Source organism: Equus quagga, chromosome 7, assembly GCF_021613505.1.
Source record: "Equus quagga isolate Etosha38 chromosome 7, UCLA_HA_Equagga_1.0, whole genome shotgun sequence".
Lineage (NCBI taxonomy): Eukaryota > Metazoa > Chordata > Mammalia > Perissodactyla > Equidae > Equus > Equus quagga.
In genome coordinates, this window is record NC_060273.1 from 30,855,200 (window position 1) to 30,871,856 (window position 16,657).

Below are 16,657 nucleotides of genomic sequence, written 5' to 3' on the forward strand. Positions count from 1 at the left end.
GGTGAGAAATCAACGTTCTAGAAAAGCCCTTCCATTTACAGATGTGGAAACTGAGGCGTAAAAGAGACCCCACAACAAACAGGGGCCAAGCTGGGGCCAGACAGATGTCCAGCCGCAGTTTAACAGGGTCTGAGACGGCCCATGCCCGCCCGCTGCGCTGACCCCACGAGGGGTGGAGGGCGCCCACCCTGGAGCTGCTCCCGGCAGATCCCACCTCTGGCCACCAGACCGAGGCCCCCAGACAGCAGCTCCCTCCTTGTCCACCCACCTCCCGAAACAGTGCCCCTCTCCTGCTCACACCCCCCTGCAGGGACCCCAGGTGCAGCATGGAGCCCCAACATTTCCCTGCGTCCTCAGTCTCCCCGGCCGCTTCCCACCCCCATATTGAACTTATTAACTGGGAGCTCCGCCAAGTCACCCCCTGCTTGGAAATCTCGAATAACTGCCCAAAACCCAGCAAAAACATAGCCAAACTCCTCAAAGTATTCAAGGCCATCCCGAGACTCAAGTGCAGCGCCTGGAGGGGCTGACCCACGGGGCCTGGCTCCAGCCCAGGCGTCCACGTTTGTACCAAGCTCTCCAGGTGATTCCAAGAACAGGTCACACTCACACCCCACACCACAGGTCTGCGACCCACGCCTCTTATCCGACACACATACCCACTTAAGCAGAGCACAAGTCGCTGGAGGTGACGGCTGCCCCAAATGCCTAGCGGGGCCAGGAAAGGTGAGGAGCAGGAGGTGAGGTTTCCAAGGTGGCCCCGGAAGCGGCCCAGGCACAACCGGCCACAAAGCCCGTGAAGGAAAATCCCCACCAAGGGGCCGCAGGAGACGGGGCACCAAGGCCGCTCCACGTGCCTCTCTCGAAGGCAGCGCTGGCCCTCAGAAGGGACCCAGCAGGCCCCTCTGCAGTCTGTAAGGCACTTGTGATGCGCACGGGGGTGTTAATCTCCACGAGCAGAGTGAGGAAGGCAGTGCACTTCCTCTCCAGTGACCAGAGAGCTGGCCCAGAGCCAGGCAGAGACTGGAAGAGGGCACGCCGGCGGTGGGAGAGCAGGGCAAGATCCCAGCCTCTGCTACGCCATCTGTTTTCCCACCATGGAGGCAGGCCCCTCCTCTCCTGCCCAACCCCAAGCTGACCATGGGCACAGGCTGCCCCTGCCTCTGCCAGCCTGCAGGACCACCCCCCACCAAGGGCCTGGCCACGAAGGGCAGGCTGAGTGAGCACCCCAGAACTCTGCCTGAGCAGACGCCCGCCCCAGCTGGCAGTCAGCCTGCAAAAGTCCGCCCGCCTGCGTGCCGGCCACACTCAGGGGCGGGGCCTCAGGGGTGGATGTGGGACCAAAGGGCTTGAGGAGCAGCTGCCCTTTCCATCCTGGCCAGATGGAGCTGGCTGTGCACCAGCCCTGCTGGCCTGACAGATGCCGGGTGCTCTGTGCACATGCTGGGTGCTCCAACAGTCCAGCAGCCAGACTGACCAGGCACGTGTGGGCCCCTGACCTCGCACAAGAAGGAAGTCCCGGAGGTTCCTCCTCTGACGGGAATCTCCCGGGAGCAGGAGGGAAGCTCTCCCGCGAGTTCCCAAGCCCAGAGAACAGGAGGAAACACAAACGTTCAGGTCCCCCTGGAGCCAGCACTACGGGAGTCTGGGCTCTGCAGCCGCAGTTCAAGGGGAAACAGCAGCCTCATCTGTCCTCTGCGACTCAGCGAGGCAAAAGGAAAACGAAGACAGACAACTGGAGTCAATAACGCCCACGGAGCAGTCGCTGGTTCCAGAACCAGCAGTCGACAGGGTAATTACAGGACAGCTCTTTAAAGAAGCTTCTCAGTCTTGGCCCAGTTTTCCAGAGCAGCAGGAAGGACACCAAGAAGCTACAGTCTTACAATCACAGGCGCAGATAAAACAAAAGGCTCTTTAAACACCGCAGGCCCCGTGCCCCAGGCTCCAAGGACTAATCCAGAATGAGCAGTCTTCCACCGCCCCCCAGGCTGCAGCAAACAGGCATCACCACAGCTGCTGGGGCAGGCCGGTCTGTAGGGCGTCCCCAGGTCCCGGGGCCTGAGGGACAGGCAGCAGCAGAGCAATGCCGAGAAAGAGGGGCAGCGGCACCCCAGCAGGACGGTGGCAGAACAGACGAGATGGGCAGCAGGGAGCAGAGGCAAGGACCACCCCGCCCTGGCCCTCCCACTCAGCATCCTGCCACTCGCCCGCGGCAGCAGCTCCAAGACAAGCTGAGGAGGCTGCTGCAGGCCCGACTGGGGCAACAATCCTCTGTTGTGGCGTTTTCCGTTTTTACCCTAAAACCTCAGGTCATCCCCCACCTTACAATCACCTCATAAGGAATGACTTCCCCCAGAAGAGAGCATTTCCTCAGCATATACGAAAAAGAGACCCTTAACGAAGCCCACAGCGCAGGGCCATCAAATGCCCAGCACCACCTGGCTGCGAACGCCCCGACCTCAGAAGGAGAGGTCACTGTGGCTCCAGCGGGGAGAGCCCCTGAGCTCCGCTCCCTCCCGCTGCGAGAGACCTTGGTCACAGCGGCCACACGCGGCAGAAGCTCCCCAGCAGCCCTGACAGGGCCTCTGCTGGCGGGAACTGGGGGCAGGCCCACCCTGCGCAGGGGAAGGCGAGAACTCGAGAGGCACCAGCGCCTCCGCCTACCTGATGCTCAGGCCCATGGTCTGGTCCAGTCTCTCCCAGCTCTGCAGCTTCGCCAGCAGCCTCTGAAAAGACACGGAGGAGGAGACTTAGAGCTCTGCCCCCCGCCGCCTCCTGTCTGAGGACCCCACGACCTTCCGGCTGTCCTTCACACCAGATCCCCACCGACCGTCCTCATCCACCACATGCACATCGATGCCCAGACCCAGCATCATCACGAGAAACTGACGGTGATGAGGACGACACGAAGGCTCCCTGGTCCTCTGGAGGGCCTGCACTCATCTCTGACTGAAATGCACAAAAGCTCCACGTCTGCTCCGGAGCAGACGGGTCACTTCCCAAGGGCTGAAGCTACACTGCACGCTGACGCCTCCTTCGTTCCTGGTCCCAGAAATCCTGTGAGACCCAGCCGGCTGAAAGGAATGCAGGTGGGGAGCGAACAGCCTCAGGGACGCTCCTGTAGGAGTCTGTGCCCAGGGAGCAGACGCTGGGCCCTGACCACGAGGACCTGCCACCTCCCCATCTTCCAGGTGCTCCTGAGGACACCAAGACCCAGGGCAGGCGGACTCAGCAGCCCTACAGCCAAATTCCCCCACCCAACACGGCCGACTGGGACCCATGGCCCCTGCGGGAGGCAGCCAGCCCCGAAGAACAGGAGGAGGTGGGCACACCCTGCCCGGCACTGCCCGCAGGCTGGCCCTTGCATCTCACAGCTGCTCCACACTGACCCACATCCCCCAGAGCCCCGTGAGTCTCGTCACCTTCCAGAATGTGAGCAATGTGAGGGCAGGAACCACCTGCCTTTGGCCTCCTGTTGCCTCTGCCCGGAGCCGAGTGCAGTGCTATGAATGCATTCATTCAGTCACTCAAATATCTTCTGAGCCCGTTATGCGCCGGACACATGCCTGGTTAACAATTTCATCACTACAGCCAATGCTGTTATTTCTCTCATTGTACACACAGAGAAGTGAACACACAGAGAAGTTAAGTAACTCACCCAGAGTCACACAGCCAGCAAGCATCCACAGCAGGATTTAAAACTAGGCAGTGTGATTCCAGAGCCAAAATCTTAACCAGTTTCAAAATAAACTATATCCACAGAAAAAAACTGTTCAGCTCCAGAGTTGTCTTTCCAGGCTAAGTTCCTACAGAAGCCAGGAACTGAGCGGAACTCTGCTCTTGCCCTCTGACGCCCTCAGCTGGCAGTGAACCCGACGGGTGGAGCAGCTGACAGCACTGAAGACAGCAGAGTAACTTCTACTCTCCCACTGGACTGTGGGAACGATCAGGAAGTGGTGACATGGTTTAAGCCAGGCAAACCAGAGAGGCGAGGTGAAGCAGTACGGAAGGACAGAAAGACCCTGGGCCAGGAGCCAAGAGGCCAAAGTTCTGGTCCAAACTCCTATGTACTGGGCAAGACAGAGAGCTTCTCTGAACCTGTCTCCTCATCTGCCCAGAAGACTGCGGGACGCTTTCAGCACTGACGTCCCATGACCACCTCTACAACATCGTCCCACGAAAGGCCCCCTCGAGTCCCAACAGCAGACACAGGGAGAAGAAACTTAGCACAGGTGTCCCTTTACGTCTCTGGGCGGGCACAGCGTTTGTTCAGGTCCCACACACCATGTCCTCTCTCTGACACGCCATCTGTTTCAGTTTTCCTATTGCTACTGAGTGACCCAGAACCACAAATCCACTATCTTACAGCAGTGTGGGTCAGAAGTCCGACCACCCGGGTCTCGCTGGTCTAAGATCAAGGTGGCGGCAGGGCTGCGCTCCTGCTGGAGCTCTCAGGGGAGAATCGTTCCCTTTCCAGCCTCCAGAGGTGCCCACGCTCCCCGGCTCACAGCCCCTTCCTCCATCTTCAACGCCACCAGCAGCAGCGGGCCGAGTCCTCCTCACACGACGCAGCTCTGACCTCCTCCACCCGCCCTTGCTCCTGTGGGGACCTGTGCTCACAATGGCCAACCCGGACAACACAGGGGCGCCTCCCTACCACTGGCCAGCTGACCAGCACAGCTCAGTCCCCCTCTGCCACGTAAAACAACAGATTCACAATTCTGGGGATCAGGACGTGGCCATCTCGGGAGGCCACTATTCTGCCCACCACACCAGCACAGCAGCTTCGGTATTTCAGGCGACGGCTGGAACGTCAGACTGAAACGTCCAGGGTCTAGACACAGAGGACACCCCGCAGAGAAGAGCCCACCGGCTTGGTCCTCACCTCCTTCTCCAGCTCCAGGTCAACCAGGTTTTCCTGCATCTTCTCCTGACGCCCCAGCTTCCGCCGCAGCCCCTCCAGTTCCTCCCTGAGCAGCCCGTTGGTCTCTCGCATCTCCCTGGCAGGGCCAGAAACAGTCACTCAAACAGCCGCACATCCCAGGACGAGTCCAGGAGCCCTAGGAGCACAGACACCGCCCCCAGGGGGCTGCAGGCCCACGCTCCTGAGCTCTAAGCCAGGAAGGCTCCAGCCCATGGCCCAGGCGCGCCTCACCGCAGGCAGACGTTCTCCTCCCGCAGCTGCTTCAGCTCCCTCTCCATCTTCGGCAGCCGCACCAGCTCAGACTTCATGTTCTTCACAATCACAGCATCCTGCTCCTGCAGGGACAGCTTCTGCTCCAAATCCTGACGGAGGCCAGGGACAGAGAGGAGAAAGTCACGGATACCACAAAGTTCTCTGACACAAGCCAAACTGACCCAGGTCCTCAGCAGCCTCCATGGGGGCCCGCCCCCTCCCCTGGGAAGCCTGCCCGGGCTGCACCAGGTGTGCCCCTCTGTGCTGCGAACTCAGTGTACACTTCTAGGGTAGCCCCCACAGTGCACCACAGGCTGGCGTCATGCCGCTGCACTGTGCTGTCCTTGGAGGCAGGACCCTAGCGGACATCTGGCACAAGGACAGTCAGCAGAGGTTCCCTGAACAGACAGATCAGTAAACATCCCACTCCTCACGCAAGATCTGCTTCTGTCCCTCTAGCAGCACACATGTAATGACTGAGTCTTTTCCACAGTGAGGACAGCCTTTTCCTTACAGTCTCTAGTCCCCTTAGGACACAATGGAGATAGGTGGCATCCGTTAGTGACAAGTCAAAGAAAGGCTCAGAGTATGAGACTAGGATCAAATCAGTCAGTCATTCGACAAACACTAATGGGGCCCATCGCTGTCCAGGTACTGCAACAAGCAGCAGGAACAGGGTGATGGAGAAGACAGATGAGGTCTCTGCAGGGAAGAGCCTAGAGTCTGGTGGGAAAAACAGACATCAGGCCATGCAGCAAATACTGAGAAGCGGGCCGAGGGCTGCAGACGAGGGGCAGGGAAGACACGCTGAGGGTGTGTGAAGTGGTGAGGGCTGGGAAGGGGGGATAGGGAATCACCGAAGCCACAGAGAGCAGCAGTGGAAGACCGGAGGGAGGAGGGAGCAGGGAGTCTGAGACCTGACAAGGCGAGCACAGCTGGAGAGGGATGCAGATGAGACGGAGCCAGGACGGCAGGAAGGAGCCCCCAGTCATACGGCAGGGCCCGGAGCTTGGCCGTCACTCTACAGGCAGTGCGTCTCCATAGCAGCATCCTCCCACAGCAAAGTCAGGCCAACCTGCTCTGAGAGCTGGCCTCGTCCACGCCAGCCGTCTGACGCCAGCAGGTGTTCCGCCCTCCCTGAGCTAGCATACCCGCTTCACGGCACTCCTCAGGGCCTGAAGCCATCATATGTTGACTTTTCCTTTGTGTGTTTGCTGCCGTCTTCATACACTCCCTGGGAGCAGGAACTGTCTCTGATTCACAGCGGCATCCCAGCCCCCAACAATCAAGCAGTGCAAATGGCTACAGCGGGCAGAGGCAGCTGACTGTCCCCAGATGCCTCTGAGCACACCCCCAGCTCAGAAACACCTCCGCGGGCAGGACGGCTGGGCCCACCACTGGGACGCCTCCCAGACTCAGGCCGGGCCCTGCCCCGGAGCAGCTCACCTTAATCCTCTGCTCCTGGTCTGCCCTCACCTCCTGGCTGGCCTGGAGTTCCTGAATCTTCTGATTCGCTTCCTGCCATTTTCTATGAAGAGAAAAGCGCATCATGTGCAGAAACAGGTATGTGGTGAGGCCAACGATTCCCTCATCCTAGAAGCTCTCCAGCGTCGGCACACACGCACACACACACACACACATGCATGCACACACACACTCCGTGCAGGGACACCCCAGGATCCCAGACGCCGGTCCCTGTCAGTGGCTCTGTGGCCTCAGTCTGCTCATGGGGACAGGGCAGGTAAGTCCAGAACACCTGCAGGGTCCTCTCCAGCCCTGGTGCTGCACAGCTCTCCTCCCACCTACAGCTGCTCACAACTGCAGCTTCCACTGGCCCTGGAACAGCCACAGCCAAGGACGCACTCACAACTGACCCCTGACTCCACTGAGCAGCCAGGACGCTCCTAAGACAACAGCTGCTGAAGTCAAGGCCAAATTCCCGGGGAGAGTATCCAGCCTTCTGCCCTCACCTCCAGGCAAGCTCTTTCACACCTCGGTGCCTTTGCTCACAATGCTCCCTCTGCCTGAAATGTCCTTTCCTAACCACATCCCGCCTGCCCCAGGGGACGTCCCACAAGCCTTTAAAATCCAGCTCAAACACAATTCTCTTCCCCAGGAGCTCTCTCCGAGCAGGCACCCCACTCTCCGGGGAGAGAAGAAATGACTGCTCCCTCCTCTTGTGCTTGGGACATTTCAATCACTGCTCTGTCCTGGCACTTATCGTCCTGGTACTTATCGTTCTGGCTTCAGAGACCCCAGTGTCTGTCCCCGACAGCCTGTGGACAAGGAGGATAGCATCTGAAGGGCATGTGTAGATCCTCGGAGCTTTAGCACACATGATGTTCATGGACACTGGGTGCCCAGACCAGAGGGCACGCGACAACAAGTGTGGGTCCTCCTGTTTGTGGCCTTCTGCACCATTAACAACTTGACATCCAGCTCAGGACACACCCCTTCAGGCTGACTCAGTCCAGGGTGGTGGGCAGGCTCGCCTGGCAAGGGGCCCCGCCCACTGCCCACGCACTCACTTGTGCTGCAAGTCCAGCTGCTCCTTCAGCTCCTGCTTCTCCGACTCCAGGCTCCTCACCTGCATCTCCTGGTTCATCACACTCCACTGCAATTCGGAGACCCTCCCCTTGAGTGCGCTGATGGTCTGAAAGCAGAGCGGGACAGACAGAGCCGCTCTCTGAGGCTCCTGGCGCACGATGGAGGTGGGCCTCTCACACAGAAACGGATGGGACAAATGCCCTCACAAGAGCCTGTCCCCTCCAGAGGACAGAGACAAAGCCATCTTCCCCCGCAGAACACACGACCGGGGCAGACCAGACACCACCCCTCAACCCAACCCCAGAGCGCGCCAGCCCGAGCCCTGCCTCACATTTCCCACAGGCCAACAGGAAGAGACTGGGTCACAGTGACAGGTGGCCTCAGGAGCAAGACCAGCTGCTGGTCAAGAAAGGCCTGGCCTTGCACCTGGGCCTCCATACCTGGGCCCCGACCACGTCCCTTCCCACAGAGTGTCTACGGTGTCCCACGGCCCATCACCTCAGACGCTCAGTCCCAGCACGCTCTGCACAGTTCTTCCTCCACACCCTGCTCTCGTCTCTTGGCCTGGAATTCCTTCCCTAACCCCCACACCATGCACCACTCCAGCAACTGACCGAAGATGCTACCTGTGGACCACAGCCAAGTACCCGCCAAGAAGTAGGACATGGGGGGTTGAGGCTGTCCTCAGAACAACGCTACAAGAGCCACACAGAATGGAGGGGAGCTGCAAGAATGCCGTGGAGACTGAGTGGCTCCCAGGCCACAAGTGGTCAGAGAGGGAAGCAGAGGCCTGGGGAGGCCGTCCCTGAGCAGAGCCCCCAGGACAGCAAGCCCAGTGGACATTCAGGCGCGGAACCGCCACCCTTAGCTGGGACCGCACCCTCACCAGCCAACCTTCTGGTGACTGCACTCCCCTGTGGCCTCCCCAGGGGACGACAGCAGGACGGTCAAGCCAACAGGAAAATCCAGACCACTGAGAAGCATCACTGTAAGTCAACAAGAGGAAACACGGCCACACAGGCTCTGCGAGCAGAGGAGAACTGAGGGCAAGAATAAGGACCAGCAGACTCGGCACAGCGCACAACACTTGGTGGTGCCCAAGGGGCTCCCTCTGCAAACGAGCCACAGCCCACGAGAACCTGCGCCAACTCAGGACCCACGTAAGCACACCAGCACTGTCTGCCCACGTGCCCCCGGCAAGGCTGACACACTGTTGATCAACACAGTTTGCTTTATTAAAACAGTGAGTAACAGTGTAGGAATCAAAAAAGAACAAAGGTACCAAAAATATATTTAACAATGAACATCTCCTTCGAGAAGTCTTCCTGAATTCAATAAACACACACTGGGCACAGGGTCAGACAGCCCCCCGATGGAGGACAAAGCCATGGGGAAGCCAGGTCATCAATAAGATGACTTCAGAGTGACGAGCGTACGAACCAGGGCACCGCGTTAAGAGAACGCAGTTGCGCAGGGGCTGTTACGACCTTAGACCAAGTGCCCATTCAGGGTCCTCTGCCCAACCGGCACGACCTTTCCCAGGCTACCCCATTTGGCATCCAGCTGCGACTTCTGTGGAAGGGGCTCCCCTCTTGCTCCCCAGTGGACAGTGTGCAGGACTCGCCCTCGCCCATGGGCCCCACACCCTCCCAGAGCACAGCACAGGAAGCAAGCGCACCAAGGACGAGCGGGGACTTGTCTTGAGGCTGATCACAGCTCCTCTCCTGCCAACATCCACATCAGAAGACAGATGCGGGGACAACCTTAACATGCTCTCCAGCGTTGCCAAGGCAAAAATAACCTGGAGCCTGCTTCCGAAGATCCATCAAGTAGAGAAAACCAGGCAGAGACAGAATACCAATGATCCCACGCCCCCAGCCCCTCCCCCGGCGGTGTCTCATCTTTTTCCTCGCGGCTCCTGTGATCTTGAGCAGCACAGCAAAGGGACAGGAAAGGTCAGAAGAGTCCAATTTCCAGCAGCATCAACGTTTGGGCTCTGTTTCTAAAATGTATACAACCTTCAATTGGTAGAAACAGTAAGGACTATAGATCGTATATGCTCTAGTTTTAAAGATATTCTCAGATGCTAATAGACCTTGCTAATAATCAAAGAAATGCAAATCCAGAGGCACCCACTTACATCTTCTGAAGAAAAAAACCACAAGAATTTCCAAAAAACATCCCCATCCACGACAGGTAAGGCTCCAGGGAAACTCGAATGCTCAACAATGCTGTTAGTACAAAACGCCAGCTGGCAGCAAAAGCCACAGAGAGCTACCACTGCTCACCTCAGGCCCCACTCCTAGGGACTTGTCCCAATGAAATAACTCAACAGAAGCAAAGAGGCTACGTGCGGGAAGCTAGCTGCCACCCGCACACATACGTACATCAGCATGTGTGTAGAAAAAACCAAAACATTTAGAGATGACAAAATATGGGTTAGTCAACCATTAAAAATCATAATTGCAAAGACTTAAAAAGTGCTCAACTTATTAACTGAAAACCATAGAATGGAAAATTAATATTTTTACTATGACTACAAGTATGCAAAAAATGTTGGCGCCTGTGTGGGAAGGAGATGAAGAAATGAAAGCATCAGGGAGCCACAGTGGAGTCGAGTGCACGCACCCGTCCCCCTGGAAAAGCGGCCGCAGGAGCGCGCCGCCCTGCAGGGCCCTCACCTCGCCGGCTTCCGCCAGGCTGTCCTCCTTCTCCCGCAGCTTCTTGCTGGCCACGTCCAGGCTCTGCTTACACAGCCTGCTGCGCTCCTGCTGCTCCTTCATCTTCTCCTCCACCTCAGCCTCCCGCTCCTGGAGCTGCCGAATGCGGGTCAGGAGCTCCTGGTTGCGATCCACCTCACGCTGCCAAGAGGGGAGAATGTGGTGAGAGTGGGTCAGAGCAGGGAGACCCCACCCCACCGCTCCCTTGAGACAGGACCGAGACCTAGAGGAGCCACCGAGGAGCCAGCGATGAAGTCAACAGCAGAGCCAGGGCAAGAGCCAGGACTGCCTCCAACACAAGTGCTGCAGCCATGGCAGCAGACACGTAAGAGGCCGGGCCCCTCCAGGAGGGCACGCCACATGCATCACCCCATACTGTCATTAACCGGCTGCTCACAGTGACCGTCTGCAGGGAGGAGACGGAACATGGAAACCTCACGCTCAGACGGCCTTGGGACGCAGCCCGTGAGCTTGGCAGCACCGGCAGCTTCATCTAACTGCACTCAGGCCTCCGTTACAACGAGCCGGCACTCCCTCAATGAGCGGACAACCAGGCAGGGAGAGGTGACGTGCACGTGAGCCTGCAGACGGGAACAGCTGACACTGGGCCCCAATCTGCCATGAGGGCACATTATCTCCCACAAACCTTCAGAGCCACCCTACACTCATACCCTCAGGAGGCTGTGTGGCTTGTGCTGGTAAGGAAGGAACAGAACTAAGACTCCTCTATCTGATGACCTCTGGGGGTCTTAAGGGTCAACTGTCAGCCACTGAGGAGGCTACCCTCAGTCAGAGAGCAAAGAGACCACAAAGTGGGAGCCAGAGTCCCAGGGGCAAAGGTAGTGAGTCCTGGTTACATGCAGCCTGACCCTGCTGACCTCTGACCCCTCATCAGGAAGCAGAGCACAGAGGCTCCCTCCAAGGACCTCCAGGTACTCCCAAGGCCCACGTTACCCAGAGTAAGTGCTTACACCATGGCCCTGCAGCCAGCGTGAAGCAGGAGCTTAATAAAAGCACACATGGTTCTTGACCTCCTCAAGAAGCTGATCCAAGACTCAGCAGGACTCACGGGCATGACGAGCTGCAAGTGCAGCCTCTAAACAGCCAGGGGACCCTTCCTCGAGGCAAGAGCAAGGCTGCTTTGGCTGTGCAGGGACCTGGTAGCACAGCCCAGGGCAGGACGTGGCACCTCTACTTGGCCTGCCAGTCCCAAGCACACATGGGGCTGTCGAGGCAGGTCCCCAGACCTCAGACACCAAAGTCTCACCTTCTAATAGATATTTCCAGGTGGGAGGGCTGAGGTCCCCACACACCCATCCTCCTCACCCACTGCCAAACCGGCAAGCCCTGAAAAACCACTGCAGACGCCCAAGACTCAGAGGAACAATTTAAAATCCACTGGCTCCGATGGTTCCGGGGTCACCTGCAGCTGTGCCTGGGAGGCCCCAGTTCAGCGAGGGCCCCAGGATTAAGCTCAGTCAGCCCTGCACCCTTGCATTTCCCTAAGAAAGACTCTCAGGAACCCTGCAACAATCCCTCCCTCATTCAAACGTTTGCTGAGCACCTGCAAGGTGCCCGGGCCTCTGCTGGACGCTGGAGATCCACGGCAGTCAAGACAGGCCCCGTCCTCAAGGGACTCATGACCCAGAAAGACTCCAATAGCCCACATCCCATGCCTCCTGCCTGAGAGTGAAGGCAGCGCACCAACACCACACTCCTACAGTCTGACGGCCCTGGTGCCACCCGCCAGGCACTTCAATACGTGCAGGATTCCCACGGCCTCTCCCTCACCCTTCCCTCCGGTTCCTCCATCCCTCCTCCTGGGATGACCCAGAACATTAGGGAAAGCCCCGCCTCACAGAGAAACACCACTCGGAATAGCACCAGGGCCAATGCCGAACCAGCGGTACCCCACCCACAGACCATGTCTCTGGGCTACTGAGTCCACACTACACACCACAGCATACTGCATACTGGGCTCGAATACATCCTATTAGCATCACACCCCGGGAGACATCAGCTATTCTTACAGGGACTAGGACAGCGTGCAAATATGCCACGTAAGGCAAGAAGGAGGCCAGATATCAATCCTTGGGGAAAGCATAGAGGCCAGAGACTTTCTGGTCCAACGTTCTGCCTGAATCTTGGCAGCAATTCCACAACTCATCAGTACTTATTGAAAAACCCTGGCAAAGTGCTATTACTCAAAGCAAAGGGCCTGAGGGATTTATGCACCAAGTAACCAACCTAGCACCTTCTCTGGGTGACACGGGGGTGGACTTTCCCAGCCTGCCCTGGGTAAGCCAGAGGCAGCAAGCAGCAGCTCTCAAAACTGAGGCTCTCTGCTCTGAGGCCCGATATCAGTAAGACCCAGCCTGGACCCGGGACCCTCACGCAACCCAGTGAGTTTCTAAGCCTGTCACCCTCATGCCACCTGGTATTTCTGAAAGATCTGCATCCCAATTCTTCCAGAGGGTGGGGGAAACCAGGAGGCCCAGCAGAGAGGAACGCCTGCGAGCACCAAACTGAGTAGACATGGCAGGGCAGCCATCCCTTCACAGCTGTCCCCCATACAGCACCCTCCTCGAGGACGTCAAGCACAGCGGATGTCTGTGACCCAATAAGGAAGGCCTTGGCAAACCAGAGGTGGAGCACCTGGGCTCCCAGCCAGCAGGGCGCTTATTCCTTATGGTCTGGCTGGTATCATGCATGACCCCCTTGCTCCAGGGGCTGGCAGACCTGAACCCACCTCATAGCTCCTGGCGCTGGTGCTGGCTGCTCGCTCCAGCTCCACTCGAGCCCTCTTGTGACTCAGCTCCATCTGCATCTTCTCCCGCTCCATCTGGATGAGGTGAGACTTCGAGCGGATCTGCTCTGCCCGTTCCTCCAACTGACCAGGTCGCACCCAAAGGAAAGACAGAATCCTTAGTAGCTGCATCAAACAGGTGAGTGGCTCATTCATCACTCCCTCACCGAGCTCCCAATAAGGCCCTGCGCTCAGCCTTGGGGAACAAGGAAGAAAACTGGGTCCCTAATTGGGAAATGGGTGCGGGGAGGCAGCAAAGAGAAGATGATAAAGAACGAGAAGAGGAAGGCGTGCTTTAAGATGACAGTGTGTAGGCTTCTTTTAGAGAAGAGGGTATGTTAATTTCCTACTGCTGTAAAACAAATTACCACAAACTTAGCAGCGCAGAATCCCTGTATATCAGCAGTCAGTTCTGCGGTTGAGAAAGCCAGGCACACACGGCCGGGTCCTCTGATCAGGGTCTCACAGGCTAAAATCAACAGTCGGTCAGGCTGTGTTCTCACCTGGAGCTCAGGATCCTCGTCCACGTGCACATGCCTCTAGGACTGAGGTCCCATTTCCCTGCTGCCTGTTAGCCCTAGGCTGCTGTCAGCTCCTAGACGCCACCCATGTTCCTCTCCCCCTCCAAAGCCAACAGGGAGAATCTCCACGTGGAAGCCCTCTCCTGCTCTGCGTCTGACTTCTATCTGCTCTCTCCACCCAGAAGGAAAAGGCTCACCGGGTTAGGTCGGCTCACCAGGTGCTCTCCCTAGCTTAAGGTCGACTGGTTTGAGATCTTAATTATATCTGCAAAACCCCATTGCCATAACACCTAGTAAGTGTTTGATTAAGTGGGAGAAAGTGTGGTCCACCAGGGGCGGGGAATTTGGGGGTCATCTTAGAAGCCAGCCTCTCACAGAGGGTAGGTAAATAAAGGTGAGTTCAAGCCTTGAAGGGCCTCAGAAGACCCGGCAAACCGCTTCCCAGAATCACTGACTGTAAGGGCCTCTTCTCCACGTGGCTAGAGCCTGGCCACTCTAAGAATGGCCTGCAGTCCAGCAGCACAGCATCCCCCAGGGACTCCACAGAAATGCAGACTCTTAGGCTGTATCTCAGAGATACCAAATCAGAATCTTCCTGTTAAACATATTCTCAGAGGACTAACATGCACATTAAAGTTCGGGGAGCAGGGCGAGAGCACGTGGCTCTCAACTCAATTGAGGACACTCGTCACTGCCTGAAGACATTGGTGACCGTCCCAAGAGGGGGTGGTAGTATGCATTTGCTACTGGCATCTAGTGGGTGGAGGCCAGGGATGCTGCTACACATCCTACAAGGCAAAGCAAAGTCCTGCAAAACAAAGACTTACCCAGCCCAAAACGTCAACAGTCCCAAGGGGGAGCAATCCCGGGCCAGAGAAAAGGCCTCCTCTCCACCTCCCCCGACTCTTGGGGGGCCCAAGTTCACCTTTCTTGACCCCTCTGATATTTTCTCACTTCAATTCCCACCTCTCGACATTTGGGGGTTCCTAACTCTACCGTGCATCACACTCACTGGCCTTCCAAGTCTCACTGTGGCTGCAGCTAGGGCCCAGCTTCCGCAAAGGACAGGAGGACCCCAGCTCCAGGGGCACCACGACACAGAGACCAGGAGTGCCAGAGACACGGGTCAATGGGCCACATCTTCCTGGAGCACTGACCGTATCTGAAGGAAAACAACTGAAACACTATTTTTATACTTAAGCCAACACTGACATGTACCAGAGCAGACTGTAAACACTTTCAATGAGAAACAGGAACGTAAAAGAAATGAGGTGGAGGGCACTGGCAGGTGAGACATACTGATCTCTCTGCCAGGCTCCCCAGACCTGCAGGTTCTCAGTTCCCTCCGCTGCCATTTGGGGGAGGCATGGCAGGAGAGAGCGAGCCCCTGGCTGAAGTCACGCCAAGGACAGGGCCAAGGTCAGGGCCCCGAGGCAGGTCTTGCAGCCACATGACTCTAACCAGTTCACTCTGGCCACACCATTCATTTACTGATCCCCTAACCGGGGAAGCCCTTAGCAGCACTGAGTGAGAACTGGGGACCTCTGAAATCCTAGATTCTACAGTTCTGACAGGCCACAAGTCCCCAGACATTTGCATCAATAAAATTATAACACTTTTTTAGACCCAAGTTGCCACCTTCTTATTTTGCCAGTGAGTAACCATCAAAAAAAACTACAACCTATTACCACCTTTACTTCAAAAAAAGTGTTTTAACACCAAAGACAAATATAAAAGACCTAATTTCAGAGCAAAGAACAATCCATGCCAGAAAAGGGCAGTGAGCAAGTCAGCCCCCAACAAACATAAGTAAATCAACCAATCAGCAAATGGAGGCACACACACTCCAGCGTGTTCTCCCAAACGCCGCAAGGGCCTCCTCAGGGCTCCCGGAGTGACAGGAAGCCCCTGGTTCCTCCGGGCCAGGATGTCACCGCAAAACAGCTCCAGGAACACAGGCAGGGTCGACGGCAAGGAGGAAAGCAAGCAGAGAAGTCAGAGACTTTCTGACGCAGCTGTCCATGCAGAGAGGCAGGGGTCCGGGCAAGGCTGCAGACACCACACCCCCTCCCCGTGTGGACCCAGTGATCCCTGCCCCACTGGCACGGACCCCACAACTCTCTGGAACCTGAAGTCCTTCAGGAGACCCGACCCCTTTACAATGTGTCTGCAGTGGGCATTGCCAAGAACTTGGAATAAAGTGAAATAAGACTATAATCAGAATAAAACTGTAAAAGTCACCCCATGGTAGACTGAAACCAATATCTGCAAATGCCCCCCATAGTCTGAGACCACCACACACCCGATCCTTCACCACTGCCTGACTTTCCCGCGAGGCTGACCACGAACCTGGGTTTACCTCGCAGCCTTCCCAGGCGCTACACTTCCAGGACACCAGCAGTTTTCTGGATGATTCCGGTGGTCACGGTCCCAGACACTCTGGGCTTTCACCTCGATGAAATGAATAAACTGGCTCCCCAGCCTATCATCAGTGTCTGAGAGCTCACTGGTGTGAGCACTGCTGAGCACCAGACCCACGCTCGGGGTGCTGCTCAATCAGGCGGGAGGCCAGGACAGCGCAGGGCCGGACCATGGCCTCCAGCTATCGTCCCTAAACTGTGAATGCTCACGCCAGAGATTTGGGAGACAGCCAGCTGGCCTCCAGACTGCGGAAACACTGACTTGCCTCAACTCTACGGAACCTGAACAGGCCTCACCCAAGGGCAGGCGTCCTGACCTAGAGACCCCATCCTGACACTCGGCACCCCCTGAACCCTGTGGAGCTGGAACAGGCCCACCTGAAGTGGGCGTCCTCACCTAGAGACCCCATCCTGACACTTGGCACCCCCTGAACCCTGCGGAGCTGGAACAGGCCCACCTGAGGGCG

General features: G+C 57.3%; 1 protein-coding gene across 4 annotated transcripts in view; it reads right to left on the bottom strand.

The window, feature by feature from the left end:
• MAD1L1 (mitotic arrest deficient 1 like 1) overlaps positions 1-16,657 on the bottom strand; it is a 413,365-nt gene that overhangs the window by 394,379 nt on the left and 2,329 nt on the right. For all 4 annotated transcript variants that reach the window (XM_046666480.1, XM_046666481.1, XM_046666478.1 and 1 more), the window contains exons 3-9: positions 13,193-13,333; positions 10,405-10,584; positions 7,705-7,829; positions 6,623-6,704; positions 5,156-5,286; positions 4,886-5,000; positions 2,665-2,726 (exon numbers count right to left, since the gene is read on the bottom strand). In XM_046666480.1, the coding sequence (XP_046522436.1) occupies positions 2,665-2,726; positions 4,886-5,000; positions 5,156-5,286; positions 6,623-6,704; positions 7,705-7,829; positions 10,405-10,584; positions 13,193-13,333 (836 nt within the window). The remainder of the gene's footprint in view (positions 1-2,664; positions 2,727-4,885; positions 5,001-5,155; positions 5,287-6,622; positions 6,705-7,704; positions 7,830-10,404; positions 10,585-13,192; positions 13,334-16,657) is intronic.